The sequence below is a fragment of the Mobula birostris genome, chromosome 1 (assembly GCF_030028105.1).
Source record: "Mobula birostris isolate sMobBir1 chromosome 1, sMobBir1.hap1, whole genome shotgun sequence".
Taxonomy (NCBI): Eukaryota; Metazoa; Chordata; class Chondrichthyes; order Myliobatiformes; family Myliobatidae; genus Mobula; species Mobula birostris.
Genome location: NC_092370.1, coordinates 101,185,921 through 101,207,667, shown reverse-complemented (window position 1 = coordinate 101,207,667; position 21,747 = coordinate 101,185,921). Strand labels below are relative to the sequence as shown.

General features: G+C 41.7%; 1 protein-coding gene across 2 annotated transcripts in view; it reads right to left on the bottom strand.

Moving 5' to 3' along the window:
- The window catches only part of fam135b (family with sequence similarity 135 member B), a 392,129-nt gene that overhangs the window by 152,843 nt on the left and 217,539 nt on the right, over positions 1–21,747 (bottom strand). The window contains exon 4 of one of the 2 annotated variants that reach the window (XM_072259585.1): positions 18,384–18,523. In XM_072259585.1, the coding sequence (XP_072115686.1) occupies positions 18,384–18,523 (140 nt within the window). Of the gene's footprint in view, positions 1–18,383; positions 18,524–21,747 lie in introns of those variants that run through there. The other variant, XM_072259586.1, reaches the window with a different exon arrangement.

Genomic DNA, 21,747 nt, shown 5'->3' with positions numbered 1-21,747 from the left:
CATAGAACGAGACAAGGAGCGGGAGAAGGAGGCTGCGAGTCCGAAAGGAAGCGGAAGCACAGCCGGGGTCAGGAACGTCAGGAGACCCAGAGACACAGCATATCCAGGCAAGATCACAGCAGGCGCTGACCCCAGGGGCTGAGGGTCTGACTGCCCCAGAAGGGAGATAAAAAGGAACGACACACACATCTAGACAGAGTGCACCCTTGGCACTAGCCAAAAGGTCATGTGAGTCAAAAAAAAGGAAGAACAGGGCTAAATTAACATAACAAAGATGACAATGATTGGAACCTTTACAGCATTTGATAGTAGCATTGAAGACTGGGCAACTTACATTGGAAGAGTGGAGTTATATTGGATGCAAACGATGTTAATGATGAAAAGAAAGCCAGCGTCTTACTCAGTATTATGGGAGCAAAATCATACGGGCTGCTATGGAGTTTGTTAACCCCTGAAAAGCCAGCTGACAAAACATTCAAGCAAATAGTAGACACTCTCCAACAGCGTTTAAACCCCAAACCGCTGGTCGTTGCTGAAAGATTTAAATTTCACAATCGGAATCAGAGCAAAAATGAAAGCATTTCTGAATATTGTGCTGAATTGTGCAAATTCTCAGAACATTGTCAATTTGGAGCTGGTCTATCAGACGCATTGAGGGATAGGTTAGTGTGTGGCATGCACTGTGAAACCACAGAGAAAATGCTCCTGTGTGAAAGGGACTTTATATTAGAGAAGGCGCTGAACATTGCAATATCAACCCAAAAAGCCGCACAAAGTGCTTCCAAGATACAACAAAAATCTCTGGAATATGCTACGAATAAAATGTCACTGAGCAGAAATGAAGGAAAGAAATGTTACCGTTGTGGGAAAATGTCACATGACCCCGAGGGCTGTTGGTTTAAAGATAAAGAATGCAGAAACTGTGGCAAACAGGGCCACACTGGCAGATTATGCAAAGCTAATAAACAGCAGAAGGTGGTCAAAATACAGAGAAACAAGAAACCCCAGAATGGAAAATCCCAAGGTCCCACACAGGAGATTAGTGTGCAAACTTAAAGCACATGGTATTGGGGGTATGGTATTGATGTGGATAGAGAACTGGTTGGCAGACAGGAAGCAAAGAGTGGGAATAAACGGGACCTTTTCAGAATGGCAGGCAGTGACTAGTGGGGTACCGCAAGGTTCAGTGCTGGGACCCCAGTTGTTTACAATATATATTAATGACTTAGACAAGGGAATTAAATGCAGCATCTCTAAGTTTGCAGATGACATGAAGCTGGGTGGCAGTGTTAGCTGTGAGGAGGATGCTAAGAGGATGCAGGGTGACTTGGATAGGTTAGGTGAGTGGGCAAATTTATGGCAGATGCAATTTAATGTGGATAAATGTGAGGTTATCCACTTTGGTGGCAAGAACAGGAAAACAGATTATTATCTGAATGGTGGCCGATTAGGAAAAGGGGAGGTGCAACGAGACCTGGGTGTCATTGTACACCAGTCATTGAAAGTGGGCATACAGGTACAGCAGGCGGTGAAAAAGGCGAATGGTATGCTGGCATTTATAGCAAGAGGATTCGAGTACAGGAGCAGGGAGGTACTACTGCAGTTGTACAAGGCCTTGGTGAGACCACACCTGGAGTATTGTGTGCAGTTTTGGTCCCCTAATCTGAGGAAAGGCATTCTTGCCATAGAGGGAGTACAAAGAAGGTTCACCAGATTGATTCCTGGGATGGCATGACTTTCATATGATGAAAGAATGGATCGACTAGGCTTATACTCTCTGGAATTTAGAAGATTGGGGGGGATCTTATTGAAACATATAAAACTCTAAAGGGATTGGACAGGCTAGATGTAGGAAGATGGTTCCCGATGTTGGAGAAGTCCGGAACGAGGGGTCACAGTTTGAGGATAAAGTGGAAGCCTCTTAGGACCGAGATGAGGAAAAACTTCTTCACACAGAGAGTGGTGAATCTGTGGAATTCTCTGCCACAGGAAACAGTTGAGGCCAGTTCATTGGCTATATTTAAGAAGGAGTTAGATATGGCCCTTGTGGCTAAAGGGATCAGCGGGTATGGAGAGAAGGCTGGTATAGGATTCTGAGTTGGATGATCAGCCATGATCATACTGAATGTCAGTGCAGGCTCGAAGGGCTGATTGGCCTACTCCTGCACCTATTTTCTATGTTTCTATGTTTCTAAAATACAACAAGGTACACAAAATGAAAGACGGCAGTTCTGCTGAAAACGAATCCGATGAAAGTGAATTGTCTTGTCTGCAACTTCACACTGTGAAAGAGACAGATGATCGAAGAGTAATATGGATCACTCCACAAGTGACAGGTGTGAGACTGAAAATGCAGTTGGACACAGGCTCAGCTTTAACAGTGACCTCTGTACGTGACTACAAACTACTGTTTTCGCACATACCTCTGAAATGATCGAAACTTCTACAAAAAACTTACACAGGATAGAAAGTACGTCCTGAAGGCACAATTAAAGTGACAATGACCTACAGTGATAAAACACAGCAACTGAACCTCTATGTACTGAAAAATGGAGGACCATCATTGCTGGGACATGAATGACTCAGGAAAATCCAGTTGGATTGGCACACCATCAAGGCACTAGATGTGTCAACAAAGGAGGGCAGCTTGGCGGAGAAGATGTCCGCAACTCTCCTCTCACCAATTGTCGACTATTACAACGATGAGGAGGAACTAGACAGCGTCGACAGGGAGACAGATATTGCCAATAAAGCAGGATGATGAAGACCACCTGGAAGTAAAAGAGCAGATGCACCAGGAGAAATTGACATCTCTCAAAAGACAGCTACAGGAAGGCATTTTACAGGAGTATCAGAAAAGGATGAAGAAATTCGATCAACAATACAAGGGAAGGATATGAAATGCAGAGCTTTTCCTGCAACTGGAGACAGAACAAGTGGAAAGGAACTGTATTAAAGAGAAGAAAGCAGCAGTGAAGGAATTTGAAGATAAAAAGATTGAGTTAAAAGAAAAGAAAAAGTTGATTGAGAATGAGAGGCTAACAATGGAACTCACAGGAGATTCTATGGAGGTAAAGCCAATAATGACTAGGAAACTAAGAAGGGGACCTAATGATCCTGTTTCAATTACAGACAAAAGACGAAAACCTGCACCAGCCGGCAGTTACATTACTTGTTAACAGATGAACAGATAATGGAAGATCTGCAAACTCTCAATAAGCTTAAATCGCTGAAAAGATCATCATCTCCATCTTCTCCTGAACAATTTCCTTGGGAAAGATCCATGAAAATTGGTCATCCCTTTAAAGCTCTTGGACAAAATCAATTCCATTCAAACAGAACAGCTTTCACACAAGGTAAATCTTGAACCAATCATTTCCTCCATTGAGAGTCACATACTTAATCCTTTGCAGGGAAGTTTCTTTTGCACGTACATATTTTGAATCCTCAGCCAATGTGTCTTGTTTTGCACAAAGAAGTTGGAAAACAGCATCAAAGCAGAGGCGAATTCTGGCAACTAACTGTAAGTTTTCTGTTGTTGTATTTTCACACTCGTGCTGAATGCGCATCTGAAGGAATCCTCCCTCTTGAGCCAGGTACGCAATCTTTCTTGCACTGTGCACAACTGGGATTTTTCATACTTAGAATCCTCCAAACAATTCAGAAACAGTGCATAGAGTTCAGTCTCATTTTCTTGACCAAGATTTGTTTTTTTTTGGAACTTCAGACAGATAGCACTGCAAGTAATCCTTAATATCAGCAAAACTGTACTTTAACAGCAGCTTAAGAACAATGGAATGAACAACAGGATTTCAATCAACTGCTCCATCAAATGGTGAAAGATTACTGATAAAGTACTGATCTTTCTGTGAGTCATCAGATTGCCCCGACTTTTGAATAACTAGCAGAGACAGCAGATCACCAACCACTTCTTTTGTTGGTGCCAAGTCATCTTTGAAGCAAACCATGGAAAACAAAGCTACGAAAAATGCATCACACCTCTTGCGAAATATGACTAATTCTGCTACAGCTTCACTTATTTCTTCTGTTGCCGCTGGTACATAACCATCATCTAGAGAAGTACTGCACAGTGGGCAGAGTCCCCCCAGACCCTTGAGTTATAAATGGGTCTTCGACCAAAAGTAAAAGAAGGGCTTGTTATAATTTAATATTATTATTTTACTTTGTTATAATTGATATTATTAAGTAGTAAACAATTGGTAGCCATTTGTATGTTAAGGGTAAACATATTTGCCTAGCATAGTGCCCCAGTAAAAAAAACAGTTGATACACTATTAAAATAAAAGGGGAGGAGTGTACTGTATAGCTACCGTATAACATGGGACGACTTTATGCTGTAGGGACACGTCACTGCATGCACTATGAGGCACGTATTCAGCATGCATTATTAGGCGCATATTGATCTGTACGTGTGTATACAGTTCTGTTTCAGTCAGTAAAGAACCCTGTTAACTTAGCTCCCGTCTCCAGCGTTTTTATTTATAGCTTTGTTGTGTAACCTGGCCATATACACAACAGTCTCCTTCACCAAAGAACCTCCTAGCTCTTTACTTCACCCCCTCCTCCTTTCCTGATTTACCTATCATCTGCCACCTCTACTTTTTCCTCCCCTCCCGCACCTTCTTACTCTGACTTCCTCTTCCTTTCCAGTCCTGATGAAGTGTCTTATCCTGAAACATCAGCTGTTTGCTCTTTTCCATAGATGCTGCCTGGCCTGCTGAGCTTCCCCAGCATTTTGTGTGTGTTACTACTATTTCATTTAGTCTGATTTGGCATCCTGCTTTAAGTTTTCCAATTGGGTCAGGGCTTCTTTGCTTGAATCGAATATCGCTATGGTGATTGTACATTCTAGTATCAATTGTTTGGCGACAATAAAGTATAAAGATAAGAAAGAGAAGAAGATAAGGTAAACATCACTTGATTAATGGCTATTAGTCATTTAATACAGGTCAAGACTCTAGTTGATGGTGTTTTCTTATCATTATTTTTATAATATCTCTGATAAAATATGCAGAGATTTTATAGTAGTACCATCCACAAACTTAAAATGCCCCCGACCTGTGCTGAATCAATAATTGTACCTACTCACCAAATCGAAGCTAAAAACTACCATAAGTTATACTCAGTTGCCACTTTATTAGGTGCACCTTCTCAATATTGCAAATATTTCATGGCCAATCATGCGGTGGCAACTCAGTGCATACAAGCATGCAGACATGGTCAAGTGATTCGGTTGTTGTTCAGACCAAACATCAGAATGGGAAGAACTGTGATCTAAGTGACTTTGACTGTAGAATGACTGTTGGTATCAGGCAGGGTGGTTTGAGAATCTACAAAAATGCTGTTGTCCTGGGATTTTCATGCACTGCAGTTTCCAGGGAAGCAGATCCAACCAGGGGTCCATAGACCTTTTGGTCAATGGTAGGGGTCCACTGCATAAATAGAACCTCTCTATTGTTTTTTTTTTGTGCGGGAAGGGCTTGGGGGTTAGGGGGTTGATGTTTTAGCTGTTACGTCCGGGTGGGTGATCTATTTGTTTTATATGTGAGGGAGGGCTTGGGGGTTTTGGGGTTTGTGAGTTTTATTTTTCTTTTTCGTATTGGAAGAGGACTTCAATGACTTCCATGGTTTTTCTGTATTCCATGGCTATCTGGAGAAGGCAATTCTCAGGCCTGTATTCTGTGTACATACTTCAATAAAATGAACCTTTGAGTTTACAGAGAACGGTGCAAGAAACAAAAGACATCCAGAATCCAGCAGTTCTGTTGGTGCAAACACCTTGTTAATGAGAAAGGTCAGAGGAGAATGGCCAGACAGTTTCAAGCTGTCAGGAAGGTGACAATAACTCAAATAATGATCTGATACCTTAATAGCGTGAAGAGGAGCGTCTCTGAGCACACAACATGTCGAGCCTTGAAGTGTATGAGCTGCAGCAGCAGAAGAACACAGAGTTCCACCCCTGTGCATTGTTGTACCTAGTAAAGTGGCCACTGAGTGTATAACTGCAGTTCAAATCATTCCACCTTGACAAGCCTAAGTTCTTTGTCTGCTTGGAAGCTCTGTCCTCAGTGGTAACTAAAGCTGTCAATCCTGTTCCTGATTCCTCATCATTAGTACTGACTGGCTGTCTATACACACTCTTTTTCATAGCATTTTCTTTTCCTTTTGCAAACTGATTGTACTTCCTGCATGTTATACTTTACCAAATTCAGGATATCTTGCTCACTACAAAACTTGCCTCCTTTCTGGATGTCCAACTCTTCCACATTCTCAGATTTCTTCTGCACCACTAGCAATTTCCTTACACTGGCATATTTTGCTTACAGCCTGTCCTGTTGGATTACTCATTGCTCTATGCTGAATCTCCATACTTTCTACTGCATAACAAATCTCACTTATTTTCTCTATTCTTTTTCACACTCTCAAGAATGCAATTCCAAGCAAAAGTCTGTCCTTGCATATTTCTTCTGACAGAACCAGATGGAACTAACCTGCTTGGTGAGTTTTCACAGCACTGAATTTTCTATAGTTCAGAATCAGGATCAGAATTATTCAATGTATGATGTATGATTTGTTGTTTTGTAGTAGCAGTATGGTATCTAGACAAAAAAACCTATAAATTACAGAAATAAATAAATAGTGCAAAGGAATAAGGTTCATAGGTTCATGGGCCATTCATAAATCTGCTAGCAATATTGAGAAGGTTTCCTGGAAGTAATTTAGTTCAATTTAGACTAATAAGGTGGAGTTAGCTTGTAAGAAGTATCCTACCCGGACTCATTCTGTCTTCTGCTCGAACTTAATTGCCCTAGCATAATTCAGTCAAAATGTTCAGTAAATCTCTTCTACTTCTCTGCCACATTTTGAAAGCTGGTGGTGATAGAGCACATTCGAAAGCCACCATAACACAGTTAAATGACTGCCAATCAAGATTACCAGCTCAAAGATGTTCACCAAAATAAAAACAGAATAATTTTAAACAACAATTTCTACCTCCACTACCACAATGTATCAATTTCCATGGGGGGGGTGGAATAAATGTACCATGGTGTGTTACAAGAAGAAATCAACGTTTATTTAAAGTGAAGCCATACATTTTCATCATTAATATTGTTTGTTATTCTCAAAAATTAACTCCAGAACAATCTTATTCTCCTTCATTATATGTAAACACATGTTCAGTGGGGAATCGGTGCAACAATATTTATTTAGCTTTTTATAGCAAGTGATTTCCTGACAGAAATGCATGTATGAAACTACTGTTTCCTGGAACTCTCCTCCTGGTGTCTGCATGTTACAGACCTTGTGGCTTTAAGAATTGATGATGTTTTTTGTGTAGCCAAGTGACGGAAGCTACTTTACAACGCTGCTGCATCCAACAAGATCTTTCTGGATGCAAATCACAGTAATGCTGTTGCATAAGAGTTAGCAACCAACTGTGTGACTTTTCAGAGAAGAACTTAATTGGAAACAACTGCTTTGGGTAATTTCACATCTGACATGTGGAACAACTACATGGAGTACTAGGCTGGTATATTCCCTTAAAACGGAAGGAAAAGAACGGCAAAGCAAGGGAACTTCGGATTATGAGAAAGGTGAATAACTTAGTCAAGAAGAAAACGAAAGGGGTTAAGGTTTAAGAAGCTAAAAATCTAAAAAGGCCCCTAATGGTTACAAAGAAGCTAGAAAAGAACTCCACAGGGAATTGGGGGTGCCAGGGGTGGTCATGAATAGTCCTTGATAAGGTAGAGTTAAATAGAATTCCAGGACATTCTGTATGAAGATAATGAGGGAAAAGGCAAACAAGACATCCCTTTAGAATGGAGATGAGGAACAACTTGTGCCAGAAGGTGGTAATCTGTGGAATTCACTACTACAGGCTTGGTCATTGGGTGTATTTAAGGCAGAGGTTGATAGGTTTTTGATTAATCAGGGTGTGAAAGGTTACAGGAAGATGGCAGGAGAATGGAGTTGATAGAAAAAATAGATCAGCCGTAATGAAATGGCAAAGCAGGCTCGATCGGCCAAATGGCCTAATTCAGCTCTTACATTTTATGGTCTTTATAGTCTTATTTACTGGCAGCATTGCTGATAAAGGGCCCAAGGCATTGTTGAGGATCTCCACCATCGATCCCACAATCGATGACACAGTACCATCAGGAAGGAGGTACAGAAGCAGCAGGACTAGGACTGCCAGACTGGGTAGCAGCTTCATCCCTCCAGCTGTGAGACTACTGAATACCCTATCACCACCAAGGTCTCGTCACTCCGACAGTGAGCTGTTTACTGTTTACCTGTGCATGCATTTTGAGATATATATGTTTTATAAACTTATTTATGGTAATATTTTGCTTTATGTGCTGTGTATGATATACGTTTTGTAGGAGTGCTGGGGTCCAGAGGAATGTTGTTCCATTTGTTTGTTTATATATGTAGAGTCAGGTGACACTTAGTTTGAACTTGAATTGGAAGTCGTGCCTACAACAACATGGTTGATTCTTTCAAAGAGACGACCAATTTAATAGGTGAGTTTAAAGCTATGGATGTCGTGTAGGTGGATTTTTGTAGCCTGTTTGATAAGCTCCTACAACATGGTAGTTTCAACCAGAAGATTAAGGCATGTGGGATCCATGATAATTTGGCTATTTGGATTCACAATTGGCTTGTTCACAAAAGATAGTGATCAAGGGGGATTATTCTGGCTGGAGGTCCATAACGAGTGATGTTCCACAGGAATCCAAACTGGGCCTTCTGCTGCTTTGATAAATATAAATGACTTGGATGAAATGTTGATGAACAGAGAACAGTACAGCATTGTGTAGGCAAAAGTGATTAGTTGAGCATTTGATTACTAATTTAATTAAATTGGCTCTTCAGCCTACAAAGTTTGCCAAATTAATTAAGTTTGTAATCAAATACCCAACTAATCACTTCTGCTGAACACAATGTCCATATTGTACCATTTGCTGCACGTTCATGTACCTGTCTAAGAGCCTCCTGAATACTTCTATTATATTTACTCCACCACCCTAGGCAGCGCATTCCAGCACCCTCCACTCTCTGTGTAAAAACAAAACAAAGCAAAAATTTAATTGTCCCACACATATCCCTTGAACTTATCCTCTTCCACCTTAAAAGGCTGCCCTCTGGTGATATACTGTACATTTCATCCTGGGCAAAAGATACTGGCTGTCCACAACCTATCACAAACTTATAAACCTCTGTCAGATCTCCTCCCAGCCTCCACCACACCAGATCAAACAACCAAATTTGTCCATCCTTCATATCCAAACAGCATCCTGGAAAACTTCTTCAGCACTCTTTCCAAAGCCATGATATCCTTCTGATAATGGGATGACCAGCTTTATTTGTCACATATGCGGTACCACCGAAACATTAAGTGAAGTGGATCATTTGCACTGACGACCAACTCACTTTGGGTATTGTGCTGGGAACAGCCTACAAGTATCGCCATGCTTCTGGCACCAAAAAATCATGCCCACAATTTAGTAGCACTAACCTACTGTTTGGGTGGATGGATTAATACATTTACAATGTATGGCAATTTTATTTTTAATGTAAGGACATATATACAACTTGCTGCTTCATCTTTGACTATTTTAGTTCTGAACAAGAGAAACATTGAAGGTTCAGGCACTGAGAAATATGGTTTAGAAATTATAATGGGTATTTACTTCAGTGGTCTGAGGATTGAATGAGCAAAGCATTTGTACAGGGGTTTGATGAGCTCTGGAGCAGTGGTCCCCAACCACTGGGCCATGGACCGGTACCCGGCCGCAAAGCATGTGTTACCGGGCCGCGAGGAAACGATATGATTTGGCAATATGAAACGATATGAGTCAGCTGCACCTTTCCTCATTCCCTGTCGCGCCCACTGTTGAACTTGAATGCACGCGAGCTCATCAGTGACCCAAGATGTGCAAAGGAATGTGTCTGTGACCCATTTGTGAATGTCCCCGGTGAATCATCCATGTCAGCGCGGGAAAAAGATCAACTCCTCGAGCTTGCAAATGACGGTGGGCTGAAAAGTATGTTTGACATAACATTTCTGCCGGCATTCTGGATCAAAATCAAGGCTGAATATCCTGAGATAGCCACAAAAGCACTGAAAACGTTGCTTCTATTTCCAACATCATATCACTGCGAAGCGGAGTTTTCTGCAATGACTGCAACGAAAACTAAATTGCGGAATGGACTGGACGTAAGGAACCCCCTTCGACTATCGCTGTCTCCCATCACCCCTGGATGGGACCGTCTTGTTGCAGGAAAACAAGCCCAGGGCTCCCACTGATTCAGCAATATTGGTGTGTTGTAATGATTTTATATGTTCATACAAGGAAAATATGTGCTGTGTGTTTAATATCCAAACGTTACTTAAAATGTTATGATGCTATTGACTTATAAGTGACTTATATTAATATAATTGACTTATCACTATAATTCATGCAAGGAAACCATGCGCTGTGTGTTTCATATTAAATTCGTTAGATAAACCCTTTTGGAAACAAAACTGAGTGTATTAGCCAATTATAAGTGACTTATAGTTGACTTATCACCTATATTGCGTTCGTGATTAACACCCCCCCCCCCAACCCGGTCGGCTGGTCCGCAGTGCAAAAAAGGTTGGGGAGCCCTGCACTGGAGGAATGAGTGATGATAGCTTAGAAGATAATCAGCAGAATACCATCAATAACTTCGCACGAAAAAACAAAGACAAATTGTTACCTAAAAGAAAGGAAGGTTGGAGGCTTCACTTTAAAGAAGGACAAGATGAAAAAGAAAGTTTCCAAAGGCCAATTTGTTCAATTAAGACCTTATGAGACTTGAGTAAGATACACCTATAATCTTCAAGACTTGCCATGTTTCACATTTGTGATTATAATGAGATTTGCCTTGGCAGAGAAGAAGTTGTTTGATCAGTACCAGAAAAAAAATCTCAATCTGTTCACTGTCTGTTTCAAGTGTTCCTTTATCAAGCGATGACATTCATCTGTCTTGGTTGTACCTGCAGCAACAGGCCAATCAGAAGCAACTTGAATGAAACCCATTCTTATCTTGCCTCTTATCTGCAAAAACGAAGTTTTCTATTTATGGATTTCTATCAAAGAAGTTAGAACACACATATTCCAAGCAGTACGTTATATTGTTCATCAAACCAATCAGAAAGTACCAGGTACTTTTCAGTAACAACCCGAAGCCATTCTATAATTTAAGTCTGCAATGTTCCTTAACTAAATTATTCTCAAGTTCAAGGAGATTTTTGTGTTTATTTAGAAATATGGAATTCACTCACCAAATGAAACACAGAATATTATAGTCATACAGTCAGAAACACACCATATTATAGTCATAATATTACAGCTGTCTTAATGCACCTGATTTACTGTTTCAACACCACAGGAGACATGTAGCTATCAAAATATTTGAGATGTCTTGCACAATACCTACATCATTCCAACTGACAAATTCATTTTAAATGGTAGTTAGTATAAAAATGTTGGAAGTTTGCTTTTGTCAGTTTTCCTAAACTGTGATAACACCATCTTCAGCAAGTGGTCTGATCAATCAAACAATACTAAAGTAGAAAAAATTCAATAAGCGTCATTACTTCAATAAGCAGTGCAGTGTTAGACCATCCTCACTGAGTAATGATTGAATCAGCAGCTGAATGTTTTATGCTGCTAAATCCTGACCCCTACCCTGTACCACCTCGTTCTACCAGTGTGATGAACTGATCTGTATGGATAACATGCAAACCAAAGATTTTCATTGTATCTTGGTACATGTGACAATAATAAAACCAATACAGTACCAATTATTCTGTTGAAAGTCACAGAAGATCAGGTTTTCACATAAAGATTTTGGCCTGAAAAATTTGTTCCATGAACAAACACTTGCTATTGAATACTACTTAGCAATGTATTTACTTAATCGGAGATACAGAATGGAACAGACCCCTCAGAGCCAATGAGCTGCACCGCAACTCACCTATTTAACCCTAGCCTAATCACAGGACAATTTCCAAGGACAAATTAACTTACTACATGATACAGCTTTGAACTGTGGGAGGATACCAGAGCACTCGAAGGAAACCCACGCAGTCACAGGGAGACAGTGGTGGGAAATGAACCTGGGTCACTGGCACTGTAAAGTGTTACGCTAACCGCTATTTATACATGCCGCCTATTTATTTTTGTGCTTAGAAAGTAAGGAAGATCTACTCATGATTAGCACACGCAAAATGCTGGTGGAACGTAGCAGGTCAGGCAGCATCTATAAAAGTGATAAAGAGTCAAAGTTTTGGGCTAAGATCTTTCATCAGATGTTGCAGGGTCCCAGACTGTAACGTTGACTTTATTCCTCTCCATAGATGCTGCCTGACCTGCAGAGTTACTCCAGGATTTTATGTGTGTTACTCTGGATTTCCAGCATCTGCAGAATCACTAGTATCCACTCATGATTTAGAAAGAAATACGCCAGTGAACAATGTAGAGAGCTGACCAGAGCAGGGAGATTTCATATTCTCTGTGGCAGGGGCAAATCTCCTGCAGCTGAGATCTGACAGAAGATGACACTACAATGTACAGGGAGGAGAATCAACAAGTGCCTTTATTTGTGATGGGCATCACAATCACTATCAAATGCAAACTGCCGTCCTCACTCTTAGGCCAACATGAAGCAGAACAGGAAACATTAAATGCAAAAGAATAGGAAGAACAAATATTGTAAAAAAAACCTTCGGAGGTTTCCATTTGTGGAGAACTGAAAAGCAACAGAAGGGCTTGTTTTTAATAAACTTGTGTTGTTGCCTCTGTAATTGATATTTCCATTTGCAACCCTGGCTGATTAACTCTAGCAACTCCCTTGCTGTATCCACAGGATAAACTATTGTTTCCCCAAATCGTACTTGAATTTACAATGAAAGATCCCTCAGATGCTTCTCCTGGACTGCATACAGTCAATTCAGTTGTTGTAGATTTCCCTGAAGTTTGTGAATATACATTAACTGACTAATTACTTGGATGCATCAAGATTCTTCTTTGTTTACCTGAAATCACTTTCGAATTGATGTAGAAATTATAAGGTTACATCTGAAGTCTGAAGGCAGCAGATGAGTTTCTCCGCAGGATGGAAGGGACCCCACAGTGAGGAGTAGGTGGAGACCAATCGCCTTTCATTTGCCTGAGGAGGCTGAATACTCCAAAGCAATCTGGCAGATTATCACACTGATAAAATTGCTTTATTTTAGCTCTCTTAATATAAATTCATTACTAAAATAACTTCCATGAAACTGTCAAAGTATCATTTAAAAATAAAACAGAATTTCATAAAACAGATTTTCAGCAAAACACCGAGCAATTTTCAGTACTTTTTATATCACTTACTGTTCAAATTGTTTTAAGCAAATACAGGTACACTTCTTCTGACTTAACAGTTGCTGAAGAAATGCTGGACGATGATATTCCAATACGCAATAGTATGAAGATTCACAGAATCTACTCTGGGGAGCAGAAGCAAGGAAGAGTAAAGAGCGGAAGGAGCAAAGTGTGCTGAATTCTTCTGTCCACCTCAGGGAACAGGTCTTTAGAACGGTAGAAATGGGAGCAGAAGTGAATACTATGAACCTTTGAGTCTGCCTTTATACAGGCTGTTCTACTTTAAAGGAAGTGAAGGACATCTAAAGGTGAGGCAGAAACAGAGTCAGTAGCAATCGGTGGATAAAGCTTCAAATCCTTTTCCACATATTTGTGTTGAGCAATGGCCAATCCAAGGACATCCTAAAATAGCACATTTGTGAACATTTACACTTAAAGCTTGCTAGGGAGATTTTCACAAACAAGAGAAAATCCACAGATGCCAGAAATCCAAGCAATACACACAGAGTGCTGGAGGAATGCAGCAGGCCAGGCAGCATCTATGGAAAAGAGTACAGTCGACGTTTCAAGCCGAGACCCTTCGGCAGGACTGGAGAAAAAATGCTGAGGAGTAGAGTTAAAAGGATGGGGGAACGAGAGAGAGAAACACACACAACCTGAAGGGGGAGGGATGAAGTAAAGAGCCGGGAAGTTGATTGGTGAAAGAGAAACAGGGCTGGAGAAGGAGGAATCTGACAGCAGAGGACAGAAGGCCATGGAAGAAAGAAAAGCAGAGAGGAGCACCTGAGGGAGGTGATGGGTGGGCAAGGAGATAAGGTGAGAGAGGGAAAAGGGGATGGGGAATACTGTAGGAGAGTGGCTTGGGGGGGGATGGGTGGCATTATCAGAAGTTCGAGAAATCCAAGTTCATGCCATCAGGTTGGAGGCTACCCAGATGGAATATAAAGTGTTGTTTCTCTAACCCGAGTGTGGCCTCATCACGATAGTGGAGAGGCCATGGATAGACATATCGGAATGGGAATGGGAAGTGGAATCAAAATGAGTGGCCACTGAGAGATGCTGCTTCTTCTGGTGGACAGAGGGTAGGTGCTCGGTGAAGCGTTCTCCCAATCTACATCAAGTCTCACTGGTATACAGGAGGCCACACCGGGACCACCACACACAGTATATGACCCCAACAGACTCACAGGTGAAGTGTTGCCTCATCTGGAAGGACTGTTTGGGGCCTGAGTGGTAGTGATGGAGGAGGTGTAGGGGCAGGTGTGGCACTTGTTCCGCTTGCAAGGATAAGTGCCAGGAGGGAGATCAGAGGGGAGAGAGGAATGAACAGGAGGGTATAACAGTCCTTCCAGGTGAGATGACACTTCACCTGTGAGTCTATTGGGGACATATACCATGTCCGGTGATCCCGGTGTGGCCTCCTGTATATCGTTAAGACCCAACATAGATTAGGAGACCGGTTCGCTGAGCACCTTTGCTCCATCCACCAGAAGAATCGGGATCTCCCGGTGGCCATCCACTTAAACTCCACTTCCCATTCCCATTCCAGTATGTCAATCTATGGCCTCCTCCACTGTTGCGATGAGGCCACACTTAGGTTGGATGAACCTTATATTCCAACTGGGTAATCTCCAACCTGATGGCATGAACATCGATTTCTCAAACTTCAAGTAATGTCCCCCCCCCCGCCTTCACCATTCCCCATCCCCTTTTCCCTCTCTCACCTCATCACCTTACCCGCCCATCCTCTCCCTCTGGTACTCCTCTCCATATCCTTTCTTCCATGACCCTCCGTCCTCTTCGATCAGACACCCCTCCTTCTCCAACCCTGTATCTCTTTCACCAATCAACCTCCTAATTCGTTACTTCATCCCTCCCCTTCAGGTTTCACCTATCACCTTGTGTTTCTCTCTCCTCTCGCCAACCTTTTAAATCTACTCCTCAGCAATTTTTCTCCAGTCCTGCCGAAGGGTCTCAGCCTGAAGCATCAACTGCACTCTTTTCCATAGATGCTGCTTGACCTGGTGAGTTCCTCCAACAGTTTGCGTGTGTAGGGAGGTTTTCACGCTGATCACAGTATTAAACCTTGACCTGCACTATTCAAAATGGCACCTTCATCCATCTTTTGCTGCCCAGTTCCATGGGAATAAGTCAATGATTGAAGGAGCAAATTCCACGGCAGCCAGAGGCGGGGGAGCATAGGTTAATAGTTTGGGGGGGGGAGGTCACTCTCATTGCAAGAGCAGACCGCTGTCCCTGTGAGGCATGAACTCCCATCCCCACACCAATCTTTGCTGTGCTCGTATACAGTCAGTACCATGAGACCCAGCAATAATATGTGAAATATACAGTACAGAGCATTAAAACACAGCCAGGTCAGGCAACATCTGTGGAAAGGGAATGAGTTAATGTTGAAGGTCTGAAATACTTTTTCAGAACAATTCCAGGGCTTTGGATCTGAAAGCTTAATTCCGTGTGGGCAGCGCAGTGCGAGAAATGCTTTACAGAACTAGCAATCGGGGTTCAAGTCCCACTGCAGCCTATAAAAATTTTGCACATTCTCCCTGTGACTGTGTGGGTTTCCTCCGGGTGCTCTGGTTTCTTCCCATATACGTTAAAAGGCATGAGTGTAGTGAGCTGTGGGTGTGCTCCATTGGCACCAGAAGTGTGGCAATAGCTGAGGCTGCCTCAAGTACATCTCGGATGCAAGCGACCCATTTCACTGTCTGTATGTATGGCAAGTAAGGCTAATCTTTATCGCATTACCTGCTTCCACCTACACCGACCTGCTGCTCAGTGTTTTTAATTCAGATTTCCAGCATAAGCAAGTTTTTAAAAAATTCCCTTTAATTCTCATCTCTATACCAACATTTATGATCCTTTCTCTGTGGATATAAATGAAAATTGAGTGAATTATTTTATGTCCATCAGTTAGAGATTTATTGCACGTTTTTATGATGTGACCCATGCACTAATGAGCTGGGGAAGTGACAAGTCCTCTATGGTGTATCATGCTGAAAGGTGCCTGAACCAATCAGTAACAGACATTATTGTTATTATTGTGTTAAGCATGTGTTAAATGCTTTCATGCATAATTTGTGCATCAAACTGGATTCTATAAACTCCAATTTCTAGGCTGTTATGTTTCAAAGTTTATACTGAGTTAGTCAAGCAAGACATTACAATGATAGTTCTGCCATTTATTTAGATGATGAATTCTAAAGAGAATACTAGAGTTGAAATGCAGAAAATTGCACATGCTAAAAATCTAATGGAAGCTCATTAACCAGAAATATTAACTCTGCTTCTCAATCCAAAGATACTGCCAAGTCCACAGAGTTTTTCCATCATTTTCTGATTTTATTTTGAACATTATGGGGTAAATTTGCAATCTGTAAAAAAATAATTGTAAAAAAATACCAATGCTTAATGAAAATGAATCTCAGGATAGTATGTGGTGACACATTTGTACTTTGATAATAAATTTATTTTGAACTTTGAACCATATGGCTACAATTATGCCAATATTGATTTTTCTTTCATTTAAAGATCCTGAGATGCAGGATTTATGAACATTTGGAGAGGTATAATATGGTTAGGAATAGTCAACATGGCTTTGTCAAGGGCAGGTCGTGCCTTACGAGCCTGATTGAATTTTTTGACGATGTGACTAATCACATTGATGAAGGAAGAGCAGTAGATATAGTGTATATGGATTTTAGCAAGGCATTTGATAAGGTATCCTATGCAAGGCTTACTGAGAAAGTAAGGAGGCATGGGATCCAAGGGGATATTGCTTTGTCCTGAACTGACCTGCCCACAGAAGGCAAAGACTGGTTGTAGATGGGTCATATTCTGCATGGAGGTCAGTGACCAGTGGTGAGCCTCAGGGAACTGTTCTGGAACCCTTATTCTTCATGATTTTTATAAATGACCTGGATGAGGAAGTGGAGGGATGGGTTAGTAAGTTTGCTGATGACACAAAGGTTGGAGGTGTTGTGGATAGTGTGGAGGGCTGTCAGAGTTTACAGCGGGACATTGATAGGATGTAAAACTGGGCTGAGAAGTGGCAGATAGAGTTCAACCCAGATAAGTGTGAGGTGGTTCATTTTGGTAGGTCAAATATGATGGCAGAATATAGTATTAATGGTAAGACTCTTGGCAGTATGGAGGATCAGAGGGATCTTGGGGACCGAGTCCATAGGACACTCAAAGCTGCTACACAGGTTGAATCTGTGGTTAAGAGGCATACGGCACATTGGCCTTAATCAATCGTGGGATTGAGTTTAGGAGCCGAGAGGTAATGTTGCAGCTATATAGGACCCTGGTCAGACCCCACTTGGAGTACTATGCTCAGTTCTGGTTGCCTCACTACAGGAGAGATGTGGAAACCATAGAAAGGGTGCAGAGGAGATTTACAAGAATGTTGCCTGAATTGGGGAATATGCCATATGAAAATAGGTTAAGTGAACTCGGCCTTTTCTCCTTGGAGCAACAGAGGATGAGAAGTGACCTGATAGAGGTGTATAAGATGACAAGAGGCATTGATCGTGTGGGTAGTCAGAGACTTTTTCCCAGGGCTGAAATGGTTGCCACAAGAGGACACAAGTTTAAGGTGCTGGGGAGTAGGTACAGAGGAGATGTCAGGGGTAAGTTTTTTTACGCAGAGAGTGGTGAGTGCATGGAATGGGCTGCCAGCAACGGTGGTGGAGGCGGATACGATAGGGTCTTCTAAGAGACTTTTGGATAGGTACATGGAGCTTAGAAAAATAGAGGGCTAAGGGTAAGCCTAGTAACTTCTAAGGTAGGAACATGTTCGGCACAACCTTGTGGGTCCGAGGGCCTGTATTGTGCTACAGGTTTTCTATGTTTCTATGTTTAAATGAAACCGCTACAAATTATGCAAGTAGTCATCTCTCCCTTTACAATGTCATCAAGGGCAATGTTTTCAATAAAATAACTCACCCTTTCTCCATCCAATAGGATGTGAACTCTGAAGAGACTGGAACTGTTCACCACAATCTCCTCGTTTCTGTACAGGATCTGAAATATCTTACTGTAAACTGTGTTGTCATGGATGAAGGGTGGATTGGTGGCTGAATCTCCTGCAAAACAAAACAGTCACCTGTTAAGTACGAAAGGAAATAATTCAAAATTTCAGCACAATATAATTCTGATATCTCAGCAGGCTGAGAGAGCATGTGATAATCTGTAACAAAGTGGAACCTTTTTGTGGAGACTTAACTTTCTCATCCTATTTCTCAATACCTTGCTCCATAAACATTCCTGATTAATATGTTTTTGCAATGTCTTCTTTTGTAATTTAGATCTCAATATTTTATTTCTGGCTATTCTCTTTGTTTCAGATATTCTAAGCCAAGTTGTGCTGAGTCACAGAGATAACCCTAATCAAACTGAACTTAGCCATTTAGTTCCAAGGTCCAGCACCCTAAATCTGTTTACTTATCTGCCATTTTCCAAGTATTTAGAGCATTCCACATATATCTGTGACTGCTACTAAAATGATCAATGATTTTCACTACAACCATGGTTACAACAAATGTACTCTCTCAATCTCTTTACCATCTTCAGTGATATTAAATACTCTATTGACATTACTCCTCTTTCAATCCAATTCATGTTAGCACATTCTCCTGCCAGACTGCCCCTCACATGTTTACTCTTATTGTCACCAACATCTGTACTATGTTCCTGGGCTCAGTTCTCTGCTTAGCTCCTAATCATTGGCACAAGTATTGGAAATTGCTGCCTCAGTTATTATCTGTAAGGTATTATTAATTCTACTTCTGTTTAGCATCATTAAGTGCTGTTATTCTTTGATTCAGCTTTACTTATATGTACATTGAAACACAGAGTGAAATACACTGTTTGTGTTAACAACCAGCACACACAACACGACCAGCTGCCAACATGACTTCAAGATCACTGATGTATGACTACAAAGAGCTTCGACCTCAACCCAGAATCCATCATTTACCACCCTTAACCTCAAATCCTCCACATCCTTGGGCCTATACACTAACCTGCTGTCCTAAAGCCATCCCTGTGAACCTAATAAAAGTAAGTCTGAACCCCGACCTTGACAGACATCACAGCTCGGCACCTTCTTGATCTGCCGCTGATACTTCCACTAACAAAGACTTTATCATTGAAAAACATTGACAAAAAATCAGATGCTATCAGGATCTGAATCATGTTTTAGTATCACCGGCATATGTCATGAAACTTGTTGTTGTGCAGCAGCAGTACATTGCAATATGTATATATTAAAAAAGTAAAATTAAGTAAGTAATGCACATTGAGAAAAGGTAAAGCAGTGAGATAGTTTTCATGGGTGCAATGTCCATTCAGAAATCTGATGGTAGTGGGGCCGAAGCTGTTCCTGAATCATTGAGTGTGTTCCTTCAGGCTCCTGTACCTCCTTCCTCATAGTAGCAATGAGAAGAGGACATGTTCTGGGTGATGGGGGTCCATAATGATGGATGCCGTCTTTTTGAGGCTTCACTCCTTCTAGTGCCCATGATGGGGCTGACTAAGTTCACAACTTTCTGCAGCTTATTTTGATCCTGTGCAGTGCCCTCCCCTCCCCACCCCACCCTACCACGTCAGGAGGTGATGCAGCCAGTTAGAATGCTTTCCATGGTGCATTTGTAGAAATTTGCAAGTGTCTTTGGCGACATACCAAATCTCCTCAAACACCTAATGAAGTTTAGCCACTGTCCTGCCTTTCTTGTAACTGTGTCAATGTATTGGGGTACTTCTCTAACTTCCGCTAAGGCCCCACCTCCCCCTCGTACCCCATCTGTTACTTATTTTTATGCACACATTCTTTCTCTCACTCTCCTTTTTCTCCCTCTGTCCCTCTGAATATACCTCTTGCCCATCCTCTGGGTCCCCCCCCCCTCGTCTTTCTTCCCAGACCTCCTGTCCCATGATCCTCTCGTATCCCCTTTTGCCTATCACCTGTCCAGCTCTTGGCTCTATCCCTCCCCCTCCTGTCTTCTCCTATCATTTTGGATCTCCTCCTCCCCCTCCAACTTTCAAATCCCTTACTCACTCTTCCTTCAGTTAGTCCTGACGAAGGATCTCGGCCTGAAACGTCGACTGCACCTCCTCCTACAGATGCTGCCTGGCCTGCTGCGTTCACCAGCAACTCTGATGTGTGTTGCTTCAATATATTGGGCCCAGGATAGATCCTCAGAGATGTTGACACCCAGGAACATGAAATTACTCAACCTTTCCACTTCTGATCCTTCAATGTGTGTTCCCTAGCCTTACCTTTTCTGAAGTCCAGAATCAATTTTTTGGTCTTGAGTTTACATTGGGACTTGTTAGGACTGAGCAGCTAGAGGCAGAGAGGTCAAAGTAAAATTGGATAGAGAGTTAAAGTTAAGGAAAACTGGCAACTCATGGGCACCTCGATAGGTTCTTCTATTCTACAAAACAGTCACACACCGTGCATCTTGTTTCTCATCACGAGCACCAAATCCAGTACACTAGATTAGAAGTGCAAGTGAATGGCTGTGTGTGTGTGTGTGTGTGGGGAAAGAAGAGGTACAAGAGCAGTTGTGGCATCTCTTGTGGCTGGTTGGGCATCTGTCATGAAAAGGGAGTGCTGGTGTTAATGGACATGGGAGTACAAACCAGGGAGCCAGGAAGGTAATGCTGAATATGAAGTGAAGAGGAAATGGCATCTGTGGGATGCATTACGCCACACAGTGGACACAGAAATATTCCAAATTCACAGAAAATGGCTTTCATTCCTCAGTTTGAATTATTTCTAAAGTTCTATGAGAAGGGTAGAAAACTGCTGGATATTTACCATGCAAATTACTGTCAACTCTAGAAATCTCGAACAAAGATAATGCCAGCAAAACTCAGCAATTCAATCAGTACTGTGGGAAATATCAGAGATAGCATTCCAGGTCAATGACATGATGTTTAAATTGCACATATATTAAGCAATAACATTGCTTTCAGTGGTCTTAAAAAAGAAAAAGCAGATACGCTTGTAAAATAAAAATACAAATCTTTCCTGATAGTGATAGTTTTCACTGGGAAGATCCATCAGGACTCAGAAAGGAAATTAATTAGTTGGGAGCAGTAGACACAAAATGCTGGAGGAACTCAGCAGGCCAGGCAGCATCTATGGAAAAGAATACAGTCGATGTTTTGGGCTGAAACCCTTCAGCAGGACTGGAGCAGCAGGGGTCACAGAGGGGGAGCAGTGAGAGAAGGTTTCACTGAACTCCCGTCAAAGATAAGATTTAAACTTGTTCAGGCTTGGCATCGCTGGAACAGACTTCAC